The sequence below is a fragment of the Molothrus ater genome, chromosome 5 (assembly GCF_012460135.2).
Source record: "Molothrus ater isolate BHLD 08-10-18 breed brown headed cowbird chromosome 5, BPBGC_Mater_1.1, whole genome shotgun sequence".
Classification (NCBI taxonomy): domain Eukaryota; kingdom Metazoa; phylum Chordata; class Aves; order Passeriformes; family Icteridae; genus Molothrus; species Molothrus ater.
Genome location: NC_050482.2, coordinates 1,308,596 through 1,322,920, shown reverse-complemented (window position 1 = coordinate 1,322,920; position 14,325 = coordinate 1,308,596). Strand labels below are relative to the sequence as shown.

Sequence of the window (14,325 nt, the reverse complement as noted above, 5' to 3'; positions counted from 1 at the left end):
GGGCTCCAGTTCCATCCTCAGTGCTCCTGGAGCCAGCCCTGGCTGCCCCGAGCTGACACTCGGACTGGGGGGATCTTCTGGTTCCTGATTATTCCCAGCTCTCAGGGACTTCCCTGGGCAAGTCTCAGGTCACTGTGGAATCCTGGGGATGGTTTTGCCCCACCACTTATCCCAGAGAAATCCTCCCTGTAGGGTCCCTTTAAGGAGTTTGCTCGTTGACAGTTGCCTCTAATTAGGTGTTAATCGCCCCTCTTGGACCCCTGTTGGAAGGAAATCTCCTGCTTGTGGCGGTGGCTCTGTCACTGTGGTCACGCCCAGGGACACCCCTTCAGCTCTATGGATCCCAGCTCCAGTGCAGCTCCCTTCCCTCAAATCCACCCCCCTTGAAATTCCTGGGCCAGCTTCTCCTCTCCTTGGCCGAAGCTTCTCCCTGCCAGGAGGGTGGAGGTCAGGGTTAAAGGGTTTGTGATCCGTTTATGGGATGGAGGGAGGGGGTTCCTGGTGCCCCCACTGCGGTTCAGCATTGGCCCATCCCAAGCTGATTTCTTTAATGCAAAACCATAAAATAACGGAGTCATGGAATCATTTTAGTTGGGAACCCATCCAGTCCCACCACTGCCAAGGCCACCACATCCCCAGGGAAATCTCTCCAGACCTCCCTGAGCCTTTCCAGCACCTGACCACTGTTCCAGGAAGGAATTTTCCCTAAAATCTCCATCCTGCCCCTGCCCTGGCCCAGCCTGAGGCCGTTCCCTCTGCTCCTGTCCCTGTTCCCTGCAGCACAGCCCGAGCCCCTTGCCTGTCTCCTTGTGGGGAATGGATTTGTAAAGGATTTGTAAAATTTGTTAGAAAGTGTATATAATTTGGTATATTTGTATATAGATACTGAGATAAGGTGTGTTGATTTAGGAAGGTTATAGAATAGAGATGATGTTGTTGAGAGAGGTTTTAAAATAGGGTTTTGTAAAAATATTAGATATTTTAGAAAATTAGAATGTTACTATTTATTTAGTTTTACTATTTATTATAGTAATAATAATAATTATTACTATAATAAATAGTAAAACTAATTAAATAGTAATATTCTATATATAATAGAATATAAATACTATTTATTATACATATTATATATGTATTTTATATATTATTTTATACATACATTATATATTTATTTATACATACATTATATACATATATATATACATACATTATATACATATTAATTTATATACACTATATATATAATATGTATTTATACTTATTATATATATTACATATAAATACTATTTATTATAGTAATAATAGTAATCATTCTGTTATCAATCTCAAGAAATAGTTTTACTATTTATCGAGATTTGATGATAGAATGAAATCTTGTGAAACACCTCCCAATTACCCCATCCCTACAAAAACTAAGAAAATCAACATCCCCTCCTGGCAGGGACTTGTGCAGAGCCACAAGGGCCCCCTGAGCCTCCTTTGCTCCAGGCTCAGCCCCTGCCCATGGATAAAAGATCCAATCTGTACCTGCCTTCCTTTTTTTTCCAGTTGTAGCTTTTTAAGGGAGCAGCAGAGGGCTGGGGAGGGCAGTAAATGGATTTATTTCTGTAGGGGAAGGGCAGTGCAGCTCCATCCAGCGTGGCATGGGATGCACCTCGTGTTCTGTGGTGCTTCTGGGGCAGGAAAAGCAGCTCTGGAGGAAAATGCTGACTTGGTTTGTGCTGCCTCAGAGCAGCCAGCTCGGCTGCAGAGTGTCTCCAGGGAAAAGCTGACTTTTCCTTCTACCTTCTCTTTATTACTCCGGTTTCTTGGCACAAAGCTGGTGGAAATGAGCCAGATGTAAATCACCAGGAGCTCCAAAGCAAGCAGGGCAGGCTGGAGGCTTTGCTGGAACAGTATTTTCTTCTCCCCAAATCCCTGCTTTCATCCAGAAGGTGCCTTTTGCTTCCCAGGAAAGTTGATGGGGTCACTGGTGACCAAGGGCTTTGTCTGGGGGGAATCTGCCATCCTTATGTGAAATTGGGAGGGATGCCTGGAATAATTGAAGGATTCTTTTTTTGTGTGTGTGATTTCTTCCCTCAGGCAGGTAAAACCTGGTGGAGAGGTGGCCAGGAAGGGCTTTCTTCACAGCAAAGCTGCATTTCCAACAAGGAAACTCTTGTGTGCAGTAAAATGAAATCTGCCATCCTTATGTGGAATTGGGAGGGATGCCTGTGGAATAATTGAAGGATTCTTTTTTTTGTGTGCTTGTGTGATTTCTTCCCTCAGGCAGGTAAAACCTGGTGGAGAGGTGGCCAGAGCATTTCCAACAAGGAAACTCTTGTGTGCAGTAAAATGAAAACTCAGCAGCCAGGCACAGGTTGCTGCTCAGTTATTAATTCCCAATTCTTGCCCTTCCAGGGCGTTTTTGGCAGCAGGCAGAGCTGGTGTTGCCTTACAGGGAGTGAACCCCCTCTGTGCTGGGGTGTCCCTGCTTCACTTGGCACAGGGAGCAGGAGAGCCAAGGGAAAGCTGTTTGTCCTCTGAGCTTTCCGGGGCTCTGAGCTTTGCTGTCCCTTTTTGTCCTATTTATCTATAATAAATATAGATATATAGATAATATATGATATAAAATATAAAATAAATATTTAAAATATAATAATATATATATTCTGTAGGATTAAAATCAGTTTTGTGGCTTTCAGAGCTGTGCAGGGGTTCCTGCAAAAGTCCAGTTCAGGCCCATGGAATCCCAGAATGGTGTGGATTGGAAGGGACCTTCAAGATCCATGGCAGGGACACCTCCCCCTGTCCCAGGCTGCTCCAGCCCCAGGGTCCAACCTTGGGCATTGCAGGGATCAGGGGCAGCCCCAGCTGCTCTGGGAATCCCTTCCCAAAATCCCAGCCCAGTCTCCCTCTCCAGGGAATTCCCTCCATTCCCAGCTCTCCCAGCCTGGGATTGGATCCATCCCCACCCCGACTCCTCTCTAGGAAGGGATTTTGGGATCCAGGAGCTTCACTGGGAACCTCAGGACTCCAGGAAGGGTCTCCCTTCCCTTTTCCATCCCCAACTTCCATAAAAATCCCTCGGGATGGATTCTGAGTGTCCCAAATCCCAGAATCCCAGAGCAGTTTGGGTGAGAAGGGACCTTAATGTCCATCCCATTGCAATCCCACCATCCCAGGCTGCTCCAATCCTTCCTTGGGCATTGCAGGGATGCAGGGGCAGCCCCAGCTGCTCTGGCAATTCCAGCCCAGCCAGGAATTCCTCATTGCCAAGATCCCATCCCTGGCTGCCCTCTGGCACTGGGAGCCATTCCCTGGGTGCTGTCCCTGCAGGCCTTGGCCCCAGTCCCTCTGCAGCTCTCCTGGAGCCCCTGGAATGTGCTGGAAGCTCTCCCCGGATCCCTCCCTTCCCCAGGGGAGCATTCCCAGCTCTGCCAGGGCAGAGGGGAGCCCTTGGAGCAGCTCCCTGCTCTCCTCTGGTCCAGCTCCAGGTCCTGCTGGTGACTCCAGAGCTGGATCCAGCTGGGATCTCATCAGGGCAGAGTCGAGGGAGAATCCAGAGGAAGGAAAGTTGGGATTTGCCCCAGGAATGTGAGGATAAAACCCCAGGAACTGTTCAGTAGAACATCCTTGGCAAATAACAGAGCTGGGCTCGGTGCTGGGAAACCTCTTTGCTTAAAAGCAGAAACTCTGAGGGTGCCCTTGGCACTGAGAGTTCCTGGCTTGAGGGAAACCCGTGGATTTTAATGTGGGAATCATTTTAGCCTGGAGTTCTCAGGAAGTTTGCAACAAATCAGGTGCTAAAATCCACCTCTTGCTGCTCCAAGAAACCACAGCTCTTTTGTGGCCTCTCTAACCTTTTTGACTTCTAAAAGTCCTTTTTTTGGTGCCCTGCAGGGCTGGAGAAGGGAAATGAAATGTGAGTAAGGGTAGGGAGTTGGGGCAAACAGAGATAAAGGGAAAACAGGGATAAGTATATATAAAATATAAATATATAAAATAAAATGTACAAATAATATATATTCATATAAATATAAGTAGTAAATAAAGATAAAGATATATTATGTAAAATATATAACTATAAATATATAAAGAAATATAAATATACAAATAATATATATAAAATGATATAAATACATAAAGTATAAAAATATATAAAATATAGCATATAGAAAAGTAATAAAATGTATTAAATATAAATATATAATATAAAAAGATGTAATAAATATAGATATATAGATATAAAATATAAAATAAATATTTAAAATATAATAATATATAAAAATATATAAAATAGGGATAAATATATTGGGAATCATTTTAGCCTGGAGTTCTCATGAAGTTTGCAACAAATCAGGTGCTAAAATCCACCTCTTGCTGCTCCAAGAAACCACAGCTGTTTGTGGCCTCTCTAACCTTTTTGACTTCTAAAAGTCCTTTTTTTGGTGCCCTGCAGGGCTGGAGGAGGGAAATGAGATGTGCGTAAGGGCAGGGAGTTGGGGCAAACAGGGATAAAAGTATAAAATATATAAATATATAAAATAAAATATAGAAATAATATCTAGTGTATATATAAATAGAAATATAAAATCTCTGTCATGACAGAGATCCTTAAAAATTCCTAATTCCTCATCATGACCCTCAACCCATTTCTCACTTTAGTTATAACCCCCAGATAAACCCACAACTTTATTTTTCTACAGAATATTCCAACTTTCTGCTCCTCTTTGCCATTTGTGTTGCTTGCTGAATATTTTTAGCTGGGAAACTCATTTTCCCAAGCTTGTAACTAATGTTAGTTTTAAAGAAACTTAATGAGAGTTGTTTTTTTTTTTTTTTCTTTTTGAGTGAAATGTTTGCCAGGAAAAAGCCACTCCACCCTGTGAGCAGCCAGACCATCTGTGGGCCATGATGTTCAGCTGGGATTTGGGCAGGTCTGGCTGTGAAGTCAAATCCTAACCAATTTTTATTTTATTTTATTGCTGCAGGGGAAATCCAGCCCTGCAGTGCTGGGTGGCCCTGCATGAGGATGAGGAAATGGGAATTTGACCCTGGAACAGGCAAATCCACAGTGGCCACTTTTCCCTGACTGCTGGACAGGTCCTGCCAGTCCAGATTTGAAAGGTTTTTATGGGGATTTTGTCCTGGTGTAGAAAACCCAAAATGTTTTAAATTGCTTTTTATTCTGACTGAGGAAACAGTTTCAGTTTGCTCAATGAGTTCAGCCCTGAAAGCAGAGCCTTGATTCCTGCAGGGAGTTTGGGTGTTCCTGTCACAGGGACAGGGCTGTTCCTGTCACAGTGTCACAGGGAGTTTGGGCTGTTCCTGTCACATTGTCACAGGGAGTTTGGGCTGTTCCTGTCACATTGTCACAGGGAGTTTGGGCTGTTCCTCTCACATTGTCACAGGGACAGGGCTGTTCCTGTCACAGTGTCACAGGGACAGGGCTGTTCCTGTCACAGTGTCACAGGGCCAGGGCTGTTCCTGTCACATTGTCACAGGGAGTTTGGGCTGTTCCTGTCACAGTGTCACAGGGAGTTTGGGCTGTTCCTGTCACATTGTCACAGGGACAGGGCTGTTCCTGTCACAGTGTCACAGGGACAGGGCTGTTCCTGTCACATTGTCACAGGGAGTTTGGGCTGTTCCTGTCACAGTGTCCCAGGGAGTTTGGGCTGTTCCTGTCACAGGGAGCTGGGATATTCCTCTCACAGTGTCACAGGAGCTGGGCTGTTCTGTCCCAGGAGCTGGGCTGTTCCTGTCACATTGTCACAGGGACAGGGCTGTTCCTGTCCCAGGGAGTTTGGGCTGTTCTGTCCCAGGGAGTTTGGGCTGTTCCTGTCACAGTGTCACAGGGAGTTTGGGCTGTTCCTGTCACAGGGACAGGGCTGTTCCTGTCACAGTGTCACAGGGACAGGGCTGTTCCTGTCACAGTGTCACAAGGACAGGGCTGTCACAGTGTCACAGGGAGTTTGGGCTGTTCGTGTCACAGTGTCACAGGGACAGGGCTGTTCCTGTCACAGTGTCACAGGGACAGGGCTGTTCCTGTCACAGTGTCACAGGGAGTTTGGGCTGTTCCTGTCACAGTGTCACAGGGACAGGGCTGTTCCTGTCCCAGGGAGTTTGGGCTGTTCCTGTCACAGGGAGCTGGGCTGTTCCTGTCACACTGTCCCAGGGAGTTTGGGCTGTCCTGTCCAAGGAGCTGGGCTGTTCCTGTCCCAGGGAGTTTGGGCTGTTCCTGTCCCAGGGAGTTTGGGCTGTTCTGTCCCAGGGAGTTTGGGCTGTTGCTGTTGTACAAATCCACATCTCTGTCCTCCTTGCAGCTCCTGGCATGTTTCAGGCCCTGCATGGGGAGCCTGTAAAATTCCCTTGGCTCCTTCCTAGCAGCCCTTCCCAGCTGATATTTGAAAACAAGCTTCCATAGCATCATCTCAATATTCCAATGTTTGCTGGTGTAAAATTCTCTTCATCATCCTGGGACTAAGATGATTTATCTTCAGGTCCTCAGGACCCATCTCTCTTTTCTGTGGCTTCTGAACTCAGAGATCTGACTCATGTCCAGATTTTTCTCTTTTCCTTTGACTTTTCCTCTGGCTTTTTTTTTGGCACCAGGTCCAGTTGGCATCCTGAGGTGATGAGGAGATAAAAGCAGCAAGGCCAAGAGCCTTGGGAGGGATTTGGGTGATGGTTTTTAAAGATTTCAGGGCGTGGGATGTGTTACAGGCTGGGTTTGTAGCTGTGAGCTTGGCTCTGTGTCCTGCTGTGGGAACAAGGGCTCCTTGCAGGGTGAACCCCTGGAATCAGGAATGTTTCAAGTCTTTATTCATTAATTGCTTGGGCTTTTGTAAATTTGAGTGGCAAAAAGTGTGCTGAGAGAGAATGTGGGTGCAGAGAGATTGGCCTGGACAGGGTAGACTAAAAGGTCCAAAAAATGTTCTTCCAAAATGGTCTTCCCAAAAAATGCTGGATGTGTGGTTGAGTAGCTGGGGGCTTTCTGCAGGGATGCTCAGCAGTATCCAGTGAGAGGGGTGGCTGGCAGTTCTGGACACAAATGCAGCAATCCCAGCAGAAACTTCTGGAGATCACCTTAATTTTGTGGGAATCTTTCTCCAAGTTCTTGGTGCTCCTTTCCTGTTGCTTCCTGGAGCTGTGCTCACTTTGCCGAAGACCTGGAGCATTTCTCATTCCTGGAGTTCCTTGGAATCACTGCAGGATCCATCGGCAGAGCGTGGATGCAGGAGAGGACACCCCCCAGCTGGGTTCCTTCAGGACTGGGGGTCTCTGGATGGGAGCCTGCTGATTAATTCCTGCTGATTAATTCCTGCTGATTAATTCCTGGCGCGTTTGGGACAGAATCCATCTGGGATTGGGCTGTGAGGTTTTCGCCTTTCGGAAAAAATTCAGCGTGAGCTGAGAGAACAGAGCCTGGATTCGCTGCCAGATCCATCACCAGGAGTGATGGTGGAGCTTTCTGTGGGAATGTGGTCTGGACACTGCTCCAGAGGTGTCCAGTCCCTTCTGCTGGTCCCCTGTGCTGCTGGGACAGAGCATTTGTGGGATGGTCTGCCTCACATTCCTGGATGTCCCAGCTCCTGCAATAACTGCTCCCTTTCCCGAGGACTTTCTGGAGATGGAGAAGGCTTGTAGGGTGGCAGTGTTCTCTGCACCAGCTCCATGCAGCTCTCCCAGGAGTGCTCTCAGCTCTTCTGTTGGTGGCATTCCAAGATTTCTCTTTCCTGGGCATCTTTTCCTCGGTGGAGGAGGGCGAGGGCAGGTGGTTCACCCCAGCTCTGTTAGTACCTGGAATTCACCTCATTTCAAGGAAGCAGGCCTTTCCCAGCTTCATTTCTGCTGATGCACTGCCAGAGATTTCCCCTGTGTTGATTCAAGGGCTTTGTGGCTGAAATCCACTTCATCTTCAGTCTGTCCTCACAGACTCAGGGAATGGTTTGGGTGGGAAGGGACCTTAGAGATTCCAACCCAAACCATGGCAGGGACACCTCCCACTGTCCCAGGCTGCTCCAGCCTGGCCTTGGGCATTGCAGGGATGCAGGGGCAGCCCCAGCTGCTCTGGGGATTTGTGCCAGGGTCTCGCTGCCCTCACAGCGAAGAATTTCTGGTCTCCTGTTGATAAACAACGTGGTTGTTCCCAAACCTTTCACCCCAATATTTCTCCCTTTCATGAACTTAATTCACTCACAGATTTTTTGATAGGAATTTTAGGTCTTTGCCACAACAAGGACAATATTCAGCTATGGCCCTGTGTGGCTCATGAATATTTTTTGAATTTGGCAACACCAGGATCGAGTCCGAGTGTGGGAAACTCAGTTTGAATTTACAGTTGGCATTAACTCAGGGAGCTGAGGAGCATCCAGGCTGGAGCTGCTCAGGATCAGCCTGGGAGAGCTGCTTTTTATTAAGCAGGACTTGATTTAGTCCAAAGTAAAACCATTTGTGCTTAATCTGATCCATGAAGCTTCTGTGAGCGTGAAAATCCAGGCAATTAAACATTTCCTGGGCCATCATTGCACACAGTGGAACTATGTAGGACTTTGGGAACCTGGAATGGTCATCCAGGGATGTATTTCCTAAGGAATTAGTACCACAACAGGAAGTTTTAAAGTTTGAGTGCCATGAAGAAATCTGGTGACAAATGTCCCTCAGCCACGACCCTTCCTTGGGAGGTTCCTCACCTCAAACCTGGAGTGGTGATGCTGCTTTTCCAGAGATTCCATTGGATTTCAGCAGGAAAATCACAGCACTGAGGGCATTTTTCTGTTCCCAGCTGCCCTTTGGGAGCTGCTCCTGGGTGGGTGCAGCAAGTAAAATTCCTTGCTGTGGAGTTTTAGGGCAGAACTGCTCCTGCTGGGCCCAGAAACTTCCAGAGCCAAACAAACAGCTGTAAACTTTTCCCTCTCCCTGTGAGAATGAGGGGAAGGAGGTTCTTGTGTCCAAACCCTTTTGGAGCTGACTCTGTGGATAAAGTCTGTCCAGTCTGGGAGTTCTTGTGCTTGAGGGATTGCAATAAATAAATCCTGAGGAACCCCAGAGGTGGGACTGGGATCTCCTCCCAAAAACTGCAGAGCCTCACCCAGCCCTCACCCAGTGGTGACATCCAGCACATTTCATAGGTTGTCACTTAAACTCAGGGCTCTGAGCTGGGAATTCTTTGTTCCTGGTGGTTTTGGGGAATTCCTGGTGGGTTGGGAACATTCCAGCGTGTGCCCAGGTGTCATCAGGGTCTGTGGAATTCCTACAATCCTGGGCAAACTTGGTGCCATGAAAGCAGAAAATCTTTTCCATCCAAGGAGGGGAAAAAGGGGGAATCTGCATTTCCCTACAGCTGGAACATTCCTGCCAAGCCCTGCTGTGCTGTGAAGGATCTTTATATGAAATATCCCATGTCCCTTCCCTCAGATGGGAGCAGCCTCGGTGCTGCAGAGCCAGAGTTCAACTGGGAACAAACCTTTGATTTTCTCCTGCTTCCCTTGTAATTCTCAGCCACGCCACTGATGAAAGGGAATTGCTGGAGGATATTATTCCCCATCCATTAACCCTGATTTACAGCAGAATTCCTTATCAAGCTTCACTGCTGAAACACCACCATAATTGTCTTAACTGAGCCTGGCTTGGGATGAAGATTTCCTGCTTTTCCCTTGGTGTTCCCTTCTTTCCCACTTGCCTTTCCCTTTCCATTCCCCTCTTTCCCACTTGCCTTTCCCTTTCCATTCCCCTCTTTCCCACTTGCCTTTCCCTTTTCTATTCCCTTCTTTCCCACTTGCCTTTCCCTTTGTATTCTCCTCTTTCCCACTTGCCTTTCCCTTTGTATTCTCCTCTTTCCCACTTGCCTTTCCCTTTTCTATTCCCTTTTCCCCACTTGCCTTTCCCTTTCCATTCCCTCCTTTCCCACTTGCCTTTCCCTTTCCATTCCCCTCTTTCCCACCTGCCTTTCCCTTTTCTCTTCCCTTTTCCCCACTTGCCTTTCCCTTTGTATTCTCCTCTTTCCCACTTGCCTTTCCCTTTTCTATTCCCTTCTTCCCCACCTGCCTTTCCCTTTTCTATTCCCTTCTTTCCCACTTGCCTTTCCCTTTCCATTCTCCTCTTTCCCACTTGCCTTTCCCTTTGTATTCCCTTTTTTCCCACCTGCCTTTCCCTTTCTGTTCCCTTCCTCCCAAAGCACTTTGATTCTCCCTGTTGTTCTTTCACCCCATTTCTCCCCAGACTCAGGAGGTTTTTGGTCTTGCAAGTCAGAGATTGCCAGGATTTGCATGGGAGCTGTGGGAGGGGAAATGGAATTCATTGGAGCAGTGGGTTTGTTTCAAACATGTCCCAGTGCTCTCCCAAATCCGAGCTTGCTCTGTGCATGAGGGGATGGAAAATGGAAAACCCTGAGGGTTCACCCCAGGGTTCCTCAGGGCAGGGGAGGGTGGGGAATTGGCTTTGCCAGCATCACTGTGGGGCAGGGGTCACTCAGATGTGTCAGGACGCTCAAATTCCGTGTGGGGCTTGGGATAATTTGAATCTTTGGGTCAGTGGGCTTTGGGTGCATTCCTTGGGTGTGAGTAAATGGGTTTTTTGTTTCCTGGATCGGGTGTTTTTCCTTGACTTGCTGCACCAGGATCGAGAGCAAACACGAAGTCACAATCTTAGGAGGACTCAACGAATTTGTTGTGAAGTTTTATGGACCACAAGGAAGTAAGTTCCTGACCCTGCCCTTCCAGAAAAGCAATCCACTGGCCTGGGGAATAGGGAAATGCCATTCCAGAGGGGAACAGATGAGCAGATCTGAGGGGGATGGAGGGAAATCCACATTCTGAGGGTGGGCAGGATCCAGCCGGGAGCATGGCCATGGATAGGCCCCATCCCTGGCAGCTCCTGCAGCATCCCTGAGCTTTCCCAGACCTGGCCAAACCTGGGTCACTGGTGGGAATTTCCATGGAGCTGGGAATTCAAATGGCTTTCCCACCTTCCTTTAGACCATCTCCAAAGGGGAGGAGATGGTCCCTCAGTGCCTGGTTTGAACCAGGCTCTGGTGCCTTTGTGCTGAGATCTTCTCCAGGATCTCCTCAAACCCTGTGAGGCAGAGCAGGGAAAGGCTTTGGGATCTCCCTCCCAGTGGAGCTGTGGATTTTTCCAGGGATGTTTTCCCTGATGCTGTGGTTCTGTTTGTCCTCTCTCAGCTGGGCAGTGTCTAACTCCTGCTTTTCCTCCCTTGCAGCACCCTATGAAGGTGGAGTATGGAAAGTTAGAGTCGACCTTCCTGACAAATACCCCTTCAAATCCCCGTCTATAGGTAACAAACACTCATTTCCCAGCCAAATCCTGTGCTTTGGGCCTGCAGTTTGCAGGTGTAATACAAGGACTTCCATGGGATTTCAGATCCCAAGAAAAGAGGAATTTTGGCCTTTGGAAGGAGGAGGAGGAGGAGCTGGGAGTGGGATTTGGCTGCATATTTGTGTGTTGATCAACTCGATCTCTGTTCCATGTGGGTTTTTTTAATCATTAACTCCACTTATTGTGGAATTAATTATTTAAATAATTAAATTTAAATTTTAAAAATTAAATTCATTAAATTTAAATTTAATAAATTTATTGAATTAAAAATTTATTACATTATTAAATTTTAAAATTTATTAAATTTAAAATTATTAAATTTATTTTTATTTAAATTTTCTATAAATTTATAAATGAATTTATTTATGTATTTATTTATTAAATTTAATTTTATTAAATTTAAAAATTTAATCATTGACTCCACTTATTGTGGAATTAATTATTAAAAGATTAAATTTAAATAAAAAATAATTTTAATTTTTTAAAATTAATAAATTTATTAAATTTTAAAATTTATTACATTATTACATTTTAAAATTTATTAAATTTAAAATTATTAAATTTATTTTTATTTAAATTTTATATAAATTTATAAATGAATTTATTTATTTATTAAATTTAATTTTATTAAATTTAAAAATTTAATCATTAACTCCACTTATTGTGGAATTAATTATTTAAAAAAATTAAATTTAAATTTTAAAAATTAAATTCATTAAATTTAAATTTAATAAATTTATTGAATTTAAAAATTTATTACATTATTACATTTTAAAATTTATTAAATTTAAAATTATGAAATTTATTTTGATTTAAATTTTATATAAATTTATAAATGAATTTATTTATGTATTTATTTATTAAATTTAATTTTATTAAATTTAAAAATTTAATCATTAACTCCACTTATTGTGGAATTAATCATTAAAAAAATTAAATTTAAATTTAAAAAATTAAATTTATTTTTTTAATTTAATAAATTTATTAAATTTAAAAAATTATTAAATTATTACATTTTAAAATTTATTAAATTTAAAATTTATTAATTTCATTTTGATTTAAATTTTCTATAAATTTATAAATGAATTTATTTTTACTTACTTATTACATTTAATTTTATTAATTTAAAAATTTAATCATTATCTCCACTTATTGTGGAATTAATTATTACAAAAATTAAATTTAAATTTAAAAAATTAAATTTAAGTTTATTAAATTTAAATTTAATAAATTTATTAGATTTTAAAATGTATTAAATTATTACAATTTAAAATTTATTAAATTTAAATTTATTAAATTTATTTTTATTAAAATTTTATATAAATTTATAAATCTATTTATTTATTTACTTATTAAATTTAGTTTTATTGAATTAAAAAATTTAATAATTAACTCCACTTATTGTGGAGTGGGGGAACAAAGACCACAGTTCTTGGTGTCGGGGGGAGCCCAGCTTTTGGGGTTTTCTGTCCAAAAGTGGGTGGAAGCTCTTGCACTGCAGCCTCCATCCTCTTGGAGCAGGGAATTCACATGTGGAAGAACTGAAAAGCAGGGATTTCTCACCAAAAATCTTCTTGTTTCACCTTGGAGAGCAGTGGGGAATTCCACTGGGAAATGGTTTGAGCTTGGATGCGTGCCTGGGGAGCAGGAAACCACTCCAGGTGCCGTTCCAGTGGCTGAAGGCCTTTCCAACCTCATCATCCTCCTTTGGCTGCCTCCTTCAAATACCCCCTCGGGCTCAGGGGTTTTGGGAGCTCTGTGGGATGGGGAATCCTCTGTTCCAGTGGGAATTGTGCCTTTTGGGAGAGGCTGCTGCTGTCCATCACCATCCTTCACCTTTTTTTAATTTTGTTTTTTGTTGTTTGAGGCCTCCTGTGAACCCCAGGAATGTGCAGACATTTCTGAGGGAGAGAGCGCAGGAATCTGCAGCTCTGAGGGGCCTTTTCCTCCCCCTGAGCCAGCTCTGGAAATCCCTCTTGGAGAGGCACATTCCCATGGGAATTCCCACTGTTTGCTGCCCGCCCTTGCTCCTTCCCCCTTCCCAAACCAGTGCAGCCCAGGGCAGTCTGAAATCATGGAATGGGATCTCAAACCTCATGGAAAGGGATCTGAAACCTCATGGAAAGGGATCTTAAACTTTATGGAATGGGATTTTAAACCTTATGGAATCATGGAATGGGATTTCAAACCTCATAAAATAATGGATTGGGATCTTAAACCTCATAGAATCATGGATTGGGATCTTAAACCTCATGGATTGGGATCTTAAACCTCATAGAATCATGGAATGGGATTTTAAACCTCATAGAATAATGGATTGGGATCTTAAACCTCATAGAATCATAGATTGGGATCTTAAACCTCATGGATTGGGATCTCAAATCTCATGGAATGGGATCTCAAATCTCATGGATTGGGATCTTAAACATCATGGATTGGGATCTTAAACCTGATAGAATCATGGATTGGGATCTTAAACCTCATGGAATGGGATCTCAAATCTCATGGAATGGGATCTCAAATCTCATGGAATGGGATCTTAAACCTCATGGAATCATGGAATGGGATATGGGATCTTAAACCTGATAGAATCATGGAATGGGATCTTAAACCTCATGGAATGGGATCTTAAACCTCATGGAATGGGATTTTAAACCTTATGGAATCATGGATTGGGATTTTAAACCTCATGGAATCATGGAATGGGATTTTAACCCTCATGGAATGGGATTTTAAACCTCATGGGATCATGGCTTGGGACCCTAAACCCCAGCCCCAGCCGCTCCCGGTGTCGCCGGCTGCTCCAGCCCCAGTCCGGCCTGGTTGGACCCTGCAGGGATCCAGGGCCGGGCCCATGTGCAGGGAGCAGTTTCTGCTCACATCTTTTGGCCCTTTTTGGGCTGATTCTGCTGCTTTTCTCTCAGTTTTCCATCCCTCTCCTCTTTCAATCTGTTGTGTCTCCACTGGTTCATCCAGACCTCATGAGGAGCTTCCCTCACCCTACAAGTC

General features: G+C 44.1%; 1 protein-coding gene across 2 annotated transcripts in view; it reads left to right on the top strand.

Annotated features, from left to right (window-relative positions):
* UBE2H (ubiquitin conjugating enzyme E2 H) overlaps positions 1-14,325 on the top strand; it is a 56,586-nt gene that overhangs the window by 19,829 nt on the left and 22,432 nt on the right. For both annotated transcript variants that reach the window (XM_036400763.2, XM_036400762.2), the window contains exons 2-3: positions 10,601-10,677; positions 11,201-11,275. In XM_036400763.2, coding sequence (XP_036256656.1) covers positions 10,601-10,677; positions 11,201-11,275 — 152 coding nt within the window. The remainder of the gene's footprint in view (positions 1-10,600; positions 10,678-11,200; positions 11,276-14,325) is intronic.